Below are 10191 nucleotides of genomic sequence, written 5' to 3' on the forward strand. Positions count from 1 at the left end.
TCCAGCAGTTCTAAAACTGCTGGTAAAAGTGCAGGTGACCGCTACAATATCCTTGCTGGTATAACCTTTTCCCAGCACTTTTACTAACCATCGGTGAAGATGATCTATAGCAACAGTTCTTAAACCGTCGCTAAAAGTACAAGAAAAACACTGGCATAAGGCGCATATACCAACAGTTTTTGACCGCTGGCAATTTGAAACTAATATTAAAAAAAAATACTAATATCAACAAATTACAATAGAATTTTTTTCATTTGATATTAATTGTAAAACCTACAATCTGTAGTATCCGGAACAAAATAGAATCATATTACTAAATTGCAATAGAAAAGTATAACAATACAGTAAAAATGGTTGTAACAAAACTATAAGATTGTTGATCTATAGCAGTGATAAAATACAGAAAATAAGTTTTTATGTTCTAATAGAAATCAATGCAATAGAAAATTTATTTGAACCCCAAATGTTCAAAAGCTAAAACAAAGAAGAGTAAAAAGCTCCAGCTAAATGTTCTTCAAATGCGCATCATATGCCATACGCATCTCCATGCTTTTCTGGAGAACACTGGAGCCATTATCTCAACAAATCTGCAAAAGGAATGATAAAATTACGAAGTTAGTCGAATTATCTTCATCTCAATGTGAGCAATCTAGAAAAGAAGAGGAAAGAAAAGAGTAAAGACGGATAAATACGCGGCACATGGTGGAAGATGAGGATCAGGGCAATAGTCTGGTCTTTCTTCTGTTTCTCTGCCAAAGACATCATCAGATAATCTTCGCATTGTTACGAGGAAAACTGATCTTATTAAAGCACATGAAATGAACTGAAGATGTTTTCTTTTGCTTTTTCTTGCTTTTTTTTTAAAAAAAACTCAAAGTGTATGTGATTAGCAGATGATGGATTGTTTGCAGTATTATTTGTAAATTAGTTCATGCGCTGGCGCATTCACTCGCATAGAATATCAAATTGAAACGACAGAAAAAAAGAAGCAAGCTTACTTATGAACTTCAACATCGCCTTTTCTCCGCGTCATTCGCCATGCTATCTCCTTTTCCGTGTCCAAAGCAGGCTGCGAGATCTCTAATCCGTGCTTTTTCGCCAGCTTAATGTATCTGCAATACCAGAAATGAATCCGAAAAACCAAGATTGACAGCAAAAAAAAAAGGTGAATAGAGGTGACGGTTTACTCTTCGGCATTGAAATGCTCGACTGCAAGATCTTCGTCCCAGACGAATATGTACTCGTATGGAGCCACGATGTCAGGGTGCAAGAATCGTTTCGCATACCACCTGAAATCAAGAAACAGCAAAACGTGACCGTGCAGCGATAATTAGTTACTGACGAACAACTTATTAATCTCACCATTTCGTCTGCTTTCTGGTGCTCACATGAATAGCCCGCTTCGACCACTCGAACTCATCCCATTCGCTCGTTCTTCCGTCATAATGGAACAGTAGGATGGTAAAATTTTCAGAAAACTGCATGCAGCAGTATCAGAATTCCAGCAGTAAGTCACAGTGACTTCAAAGGGCTTCTATTCAAGAGCTTAAACATTATGAAATTCGCGATTACCAGAAACCTCATATTACAAAATGCAACATGTCTGACTCATGCGATGATTAAGTAAATTCAGATTGGTAAAAATAATAAAGTAAAGATAAATCATGTATTTCCGGTTTCAATTTTATGATCTTCGGAAAATTTCCCCCCCTTAGACAGCTAAAGTAGTAGAGGGCATGTAAGATCTTTCAGCAGTTCTTCTTTGTGAAGACAATTTTACCTTTTGGACTGCGGCATTAACATTTTCTCTCTGTTTATAACCAACTGTAAAAGTTACAAGATACTTCTGCTTAAGGGACAGGTCCTGGATATCACAAAAGCAGTTCGTTACGCAACATAGAAGAAACATAATCGACTTGATTTGGAGTGGCGCATTGACATGAAAAAAGAGTAATACATCCAAACTAATGAAGCGATGCGTGATTGATTGGACCGATTTACGTCTAGCAAAGTATTGAGGCTAAACCTTTTAGTTGAGATAATATTTGGTAATGGACAGAAACAGCTGTAGTGTGAAGCGAAAACCAAGAGCATTTACACCAACAATGAAAATTGAAGTATTTGGACCTACAGGGCATATGATGCATCTGAAGAATTACTGAAACAAAAGCATGAGAGGGAAAAATCTCTCAACTTAGAAGATGTTTTCAGAAGCTCGTTCGATTCCATGATGAAACTTCAAGAAATAGATGAAATATGAGGGGACACATTAAGTTATCAACAAATAACTACAATAAATCAGTTGATAAGGCGGTACGATTCACCAGAGTAACTACTAACAAGAATTACATGAGCAGAGGAAAAGATTCCTCAATTTAGAAGAAACTCTGGACATTCATGTAAACTATTTTAATTTAGATCAGGAACATCAAATAAAATCCTATAAACATATATCTACATATAACCATGTTTAGTTTACATGAGAAACATCAAGTTCATAATATTGTCTATCAGCTTCAGGAACCAAGTTAAGCAAAACACTATTCAAAGTAAACAGAAAACTAGATAAAATCAACTAAAGGCTGATGATAAGACTAACCTTAACAGTTGAGAGAACAAGAGTAGCATGCCTCGCTTGCCATTCGCTAAGATCCTGCCGAACATTTGACACTGTAGGAACCTCAGATATTTCTGGTTCATCTACACATGAAAAGAACAGAACACTCCGCATTAAATTGGGCAAACAACATCAAATTCCAACGAGGAACAGGAAAAAAATTCCTAACAACTTCAATAACAATAGGAACGCAAGAGAACTCACTACATTACTAACACAATGAAATTAACAACTTCAAATGACACTAATCTATATACGCCATTTCTTCGATCCAAACACCACCGGAATCCAATCGTGAACCTAAAATCAAACAAAGAGAAGAGATCGATTGAAACCAAAACCTTCCATGGGAAAATCGCGGAAGGTGCTGATCGTGATCCCCTTCACGAACTCCCTGAGCTCCTCCGTGACCCCGAACTGCTTGAGCTCGTCATCGGCGGCGGGAGATCCGGATCCGGATCCAGCGGAGATGGACGGGATTGGGGGAATCGGGGGGATCGGGGGGATGGGGATATCAGATGCTAGGGTTTTGATCTGCCCCGCGGCGCGGAGGGCCTCGGAGTGGACGAGATCGGCCTTCTTCGTCGCCTCCGCCGCGATCTCCCGCGACTTCTTCGCCGTCTCGGAGACGAGCTCCTGAGAGAGGCACGCGGCGCCCATGGTGAGCTCCTGCGACCGCTTCGCCGCCTCCTTGGATATCTCCTGCGACCGCTTCGCCGCCTCCCCCGCGAATACCCTAGCCCTCTCCTGAGAGAGAGAGATGGAGGAAAGCTTGTGGTGGAGCTCGAAGCTCGCGATGGAGAAGGGAATTGGCCCATGGCCCAATTGATGGAAAAAATTAATAAAATATAGTTCCGCCCATGGCCCAATTGATGAAAAAAATTAATAAAATATAGTTTCATTGGTCCAATATTATTTATAAATTTGAAAATTATCATTATATATACCAGCGGTTTAGTAACTGCTGCAATAAAAATAAAAAGCGCTGGTATAATATACTTTTAGCGACAGTTAGCCTAATTGCTGGTAAAAAAACTGTTAGAAGAAGCTCTATTTGTTGTAGTGTATAGTCAAATCCAAAACAAGTGATAGTTGAGGAAAGTTTTTGTATATCTTCACTTCTCTTTATTATCCTCCTAAAAAGTAATGATTTAAAAATTGGATCCAACAGCTATCGGAAAATGTTACTAGATTAAGAATCAAGATGGTGTTATAAATGTTTAATTATTATTTTTAATTTTAGTGTCTATGATATATATATATATATATATTATTCTAGTATCATACTTAATTATAAAATACTGATTTTTTAGACCAATTTAAGTATATATAGGTTTTCAAGTTTTATTTGTTTATAAGACAAATCTATGCTAATAGAAATAAAATTAGCTAATTCAAGTCATTGGATTTAAATATGACTTGATAAAAAAAATCCGATCGGTTTTAAACCGAACCGGTTTACCAGTTCGTTGGTTGAACTGTCGGTTCGAACAGTTTAAAATGCTTTTTTAATTATCCGGTTCAAAGGTATGAACCGAACCACTTTATAGACTAGACCACAGTCAAGCCGATCAAACAAGCCAGTTTTGCAATCATTGAATAAAAATTTAGTAATTTGTAAATACATTTCAAATTGTAAAATGTCATTGGTGTTCTTGTGTATGTTAAAGGGTCTAGGATTTAGGCTAGGATGCAAATGGATCCGGGTTGGTAGAGCTCCCACCTCGATCAGCACTAAATCGGACAGTAAGTGGGAATAAATAATATAGAAAAATATAATCCATTCCGAATCCGTCCTGATTTGCCAAATAAATGGAGCAGGAGATCCTTTTATTCTTTCAATTCGTCTCGATCTGTCAAAAATCCGCCAAAAATTCACTCCCGTCCCGATCTATTCTGAATGGGCTGGTAAGTAGGAGCCAAAAATAAAATAAAAAATAACTTGTCCCGAATACGATCCGCCTCGACAAGAATGGAATGGGAGGTGGGGGAACCCTCCCGCCTCTTGATTCGCTTAGTTTGTATCCCTAATTTAGGCTTTGAATTTGGAGTTTGGAGGCATATTTTGAAGTTTTAGAAGATTAAATTTGAAATTCCCCTTTTAATTTTCATAAGCTAGTTTGGTAATAACTTTTAAACACTGAGCTACCAAACCAGATTAAAAAAAGGAAAAAACAAAATTTAAAAATAGGAATTGATATTGTCAAAGCAAAAAAAAAGAGTCTAAATTCTTGTCTGTTTGTAAATTATCAGTTAAACTTGAAAATTTTCGTGTTTGTCATCCAAATTTGTATTTTTTAAAATAATTAATCAGGTTGGTTTATATTTTTTAAATTTAAAATAATTAATATTAACCAAATTTTCAAGAAGCAATAAAGGATAGGCATAGATGATATAGATGAGTCTTCTTAATTAAAATTGATCGCAATTACTATAATTAAATACTAAATGAAAAGTAACCTTTCCACTATATAAGATTAACTCTATTTTTATGATAACAAGACACTTCTATATTACTAGCATGCATCATATATTATTTTTTAAACTATTTGGTTAATTTTAGTTGATTTAAATTGTTGGAATATAATATAGATAGCTAATTTAAAAAATTTTAAAGTTTGGATGCCAAATGTGAAATTTTTAAAACTTCCGTGGATATCAGATTAGGATGGAGATGGAATTTTGGAGGGCGTTTGTTTGGAGGACAGGGAGGGGGATAAGGGGCTATTCCTTCGTATTTCCAAACACGAAAAAAATAAGGGGCTGAGATTTCTATCCCATCGGGTGGGATAAGGTGGGATAGCAACCCCACCTTTTGTGTGGGAATAGATGTGAGAATAGTTGTTCTCACTCCTATTTACTTTTTAAAAAAATTTTAAATTTAAAATTTTAAATTGAATTTTAAAATTTAAAATTTAAAATTTTAATTTTATATTTTAAAATTTAGATTTAATTTTAAAATTTAAAATTTAAAATTTAGAACTTTGAATTTTCAAATTTGAGATTTAAAAATTTAAATTTAAATTTTAAAATTTTAAAATTATATATTTAAATTTAAAAAATTAAACATGAAATTAAAATTTTAAATTCAAATATAATATAAGGGACAATATCATTATTTTCTATTTATAACTACCCACTATTTTTCTTATTCCATCTTATCTATCAAAACACTATTCATTTTATTCCCAGAGCAACTCAATTTGCATCCGAATGTAAAATTAGTCTATTCTAGACTTATATCTATCACTGCAATAGGCAGTTCTTATTTATGCCCGAACCAAACGAAGCCTTAGCGAATTTTTAGCAGATTGGAGCAGATTCGAGACTGATTCATTTTTTTCTTTAATTTTAGCTCTCACTTGCTATCCTATTCAGAAGGGATTAGTGTCCCCACCGATCCGAATCTATTTGTATCTTCAGGCATATAGATTAATTTGATTAGTCCGTGCACATCAGTTAAAGTACTACATAGTTTGACATCCACAATCTCAGCTGCCTAAGAATTTGATCGTTGATATCCAAGGTGTAAATTCAAAGCCTAGCTGCGTCGTATTCCTATTCTGTTTATTTTTAAATATTCTGAATTAAAGTTTATGCCCTTTTTTTTTTCTTTTTTTTTTTTTTCTCATGTGACAGTTGTATGCCACAGTAGAGAGGGAGCACGGGGAGTGTACGTGGCAACAACATCTAAAAAGATCAAAACCCAGGCATAGTTTAATAGATAGATTACATTACATAGATTAAACAAATAATAATTAAAAAAAAGAGAAGTATAAATGTGGGGAGGATGTTGGGATTTAAATGTTAATAATAATAACACCACTAGAGAGGATCCGTGCACGTGGGAATGTCCCTGCGCGGGGATAGAGAAAATAATTCCTGCACCAGGTGTGTTTTACATTCCACATGTAATATTGGATTAATTGTGTACAGGTCTTTATAAATATAATGAATTATAAATATATTTCTACAAAATTTAACTTTTATATGTTGTTCCTACAAAAATACTAATGTCTTCAAATGTGTCCTTACCGTTAGAATCCGTTAGAAAATTTTAGTTAATCATAGGTTAACTGGTTAGTTTATGAGATAACTTGATATTTTATCCCTCTTATATTATACTGTTGTAATTTTTGGAAGGACATATTTGTGATAGCAAAATTGATATTTCATTTATTCGCTATTAAAATATAAACAGTTCTCTAACGGTAACAAACCAGAATGACATATTTGAAAGCATTAAAACTTTTATATGAACAATATATGAAAATTGAACTTTATAGGAATATACTTGCAATCCACTATATTTATAGAAACCTGTATGGATTTAACCCTACAATAATTAGTAATTAATAGGCGTAATTAATTATACTCCACTGTACTAGACTGTACTGTTATTTTTATTTTCTAGATTATAATTTTTCTTCAAAATATTTTATAGTTTCTATATGATATTTTATATTTATATATGTATTTTTTATTTTATACTATTTTTAATAAATATTATTAAATATTTTTTCTCATTAGGTTTTGTATTATTGCTAAACAGATCTATTGTTTAGGCAAAATCTAACAATTCACTAACATGTTTGGTTGTCCGTAAGTGATCGAAATAAAAAAAAGAGTCACTTTTCAAAAAGTGTGATTTTTATAAAAGTTACTTTTGAGTTCAAGTGTTTGGTTTCAAAAAAGTGAAAGAAAAAAATACAGTTTTTATGACTTCTATTGTTTGGTTTTATATAAGAAAATAAAAAAATAAAATAATTTTTTTTAGATGCGTAGTTTTTTTTCTTTTTTTTTTTTGATTGAATGGAATAAGCATGTCTGTCTTTGTTTTTTTTTTTTTTTTTTTTTTTTTTTAAAGAATGTATTGATTTTTTGTTAAGATAGGTAGATTTTTTTGAAATAACTTTTTAGATAACTTTGATAAGTTATTCAACTACTTTGTTATTTCTAGATATTTTATTTTTTTGTGTCAAAACAAATTGAATATATCTCTGTCAATTTCTAAAATATATTTTAAAAATTTTTTATATAAACTTATGAATTTTTTATTTATTGTAGGAATGAAAAAACCAAAAAAGTTTAGTGCTCTCTGGAAAAAAAGGTAAAATTAGAAGGAAAAAGAATGTAAAATCAGTTATATTAATAGTGTAATTAGCCTAATTAAATATTTAATTTAAATTTAATTTGATAGTTGTGATGTAATTCACTATAAAAATTCATTATAAATAGTTTATAAAATTGAAAATATATTGCTCAGATATCATCAAGAGTTCGCAATAATAAACTAATCAAACATATATATTTTTGGAATTAGCTCTAATCCTCCATTAAAGACCGTCTTCTTCGCAACATGGAATTTATCTTATTCTTCTATTATATTCAAGAGTAGAGCAAAAGTGGAGTCGAACATCACAGTCTTTGGTATTAATTTTACGTGTTTTTTACCCTAATTTTTAGATCTCTGTCGGAATTCAGATATATATTATATATATATACTATATATATAGAGAGAGAAGCAGAGAAAGGAAGAGAGAGAGAGAGACAGAGAGAGAGAGGAAGTTGGACTCGGGCTCTATTAGTAGCAAAAATTCTATGTTGCTACAGTTTTAGCCTCTGGATCAACCTTTTCATTATTTCTACACTATTGGATTAAAATAACCCAGTAGGACCCTACACCCTTATGGTAACCACTTAACATCTAACCGACTAAATATCATGCCTGACCCTACCCAAATTTTTCATCAAAGGGTTAAAAACTGATAGTCAAAAAAGTCGTTCTTAAACTATTAATATAGTAATACAAATCGCTAAATTATATATATACTATATATAATATAATATATAATAATATTATATAATATATATATATATATGAACTAGGCTACTAGCTATTAATATCAACCCAATCATTGGTGCAACCCACCCAAAGTTTTGCTCATTGATTTTAAGAATATGCTGGTTAGGATGCGTGGTCCTCTAGGGTTGAGTGGTGTGGTTGGTTGACATAGTATGATCTACCGGGTGAAAATTATCAAAAAGGGTAGATCTTAACAGGCCGGAAAACTGGTAGAGCCCAAATGTTGTCAGTGCTATTAATAGCATATAACCGCGACTATATATATATATATAATATATATATAATATATATATATATATTATATATATATTATATATCAGTAATTATACCATTGAATTAATTTATCTTAATTTTTAAGAAAAATAGCATAAAAAGTTGAATATGATTTTTATTACACTTATTCGATCGCGCTCTTTATCTATCAAATATTATATATTTTTTGAGTAAGTTAAAAGAAACTACAGAATAAAATATCTACAAATCCAAGCAAGGCCGTAGAGATATGGTGCATGAGATGTACTTATACACCAGGTTCAGGAAATAATTTCTCTTTGGGAGGGGTTGCAGGTGCACTGTATCTGACCTGCTTGACCAACTTATTGACCAATTTTTTTTAAGTCCGGATCAGGAAATAAATGAATAATTAAATCGGATTCGAATAATGAATCAGATTATGTCCGGATAAAATCAAGCTATCTGGATCAATCTTGGTTTTAGGAGAAATGAAATGCTTTGGGGCCCCTGCAAGGGTACTACCACCACACAGATAATGCAGCTTTTCCGTACTTACTTACGTGCACAGAAAAATTCTGTACATAACATGATCTCGTCGTTTGTCAGTAATAGATTGCGTTTGGATCATCTGATATAAATGATCCAAATTTACTTCCCGCCGCAGATGAATAGTGGAGTCAGCTTGTGCATAGAACGTACGTGTGCTTGGAATATCACCAAATTTGCGCTCTTAATTTGAGATGTAATTATTTTACTCTTCGAAGTATAAGATTTGTTTCACAAATACGTCAAAGAAGTGTTTACTTTTAAAAGAGATTATATTAAAGTTTATTATTTTTATGTAAATAGTGAGGAAATATTTAGACCTCAATTGGTGGTATCTTGGCCAATTTTCTATTTTTTTAAATTCTAATTCTATATAATTTGATATATTAATGAAAAAACTTTTCCTTTAGGGCGGCCCATTTGGTTCATGATTTATCAGAGTATAAAACAAAATTTATTTTTATATTTGATAAGAATTATTAGTAATTCATTAATAAAATATACCAGTTTTTATCAACTTTTTAACCAAGTAGGCTGATAAGTTAGTAACATACTTGCAATTTCTAATATAAAATATATATTTTTTTCGGAGTATTACAAACTTTGAACCAAGTAGTTTCTTGTAATAGTTAGCCTGTAATACACTTCGACTAAGTAAAAGCTGAAATTTTATTGAAAAAAATAAAAGCGAAAATAGAGTTGCTTCCAATTTTCTTTTTTCTTTTTTGTTGCCATTTTAAAAAATAGCAAAATAACAATGGTACAAAAAGTGACCTTAAAAGTTAATGTTGTCCTTTATTGTAGAGAAGTTAGAAGTCATAAAAGAAAAAAAAAAACCCACCAAAATATTGTTGTTATGAGGTTTTGACATATAAACCTACACGAAAGAACAAAGGTTTTTGTTTGGATGGTGCAACGAAAAAAAAAA

The 10191-nt window shown here is 32.1% G+C and overlaps 1 protein-coding gene across 1 annotated transcript; it reads right to left on the reverse strand.

Moving 5' to 3' along the window:
* On the reverse strand, positions 298–3445 carry LOC109725573 (the record flags this gene model as incomplete). Its single annotated transcript, XM_020254815.1, has 8 exons — positions 298–587; positions 693–749; positions 999–1112; positions 1188–1289; positions 1363–1478; positions 1781–1864; positions 2600–2700; positions 2959–3445. Coding segments are annotated over 8 exons (1134 nt in total), but the record flags the coding sequence as incomplete, so codon positions are not given.

Source organism: Ananas comosus, linkage group 20 (assembly GCF_001540865.1).
Source record: "Ananas comosus cultivar F153 linkage group 20, ASM154086v1, whole genome shotgun sequence".
Taxonomy (NCBI): Eukaryota; Viridiplantae; Streptophyta; class Magnoliopsida; order Poales; family Bromeliaceae; genus Ananas; species Ananas comosus.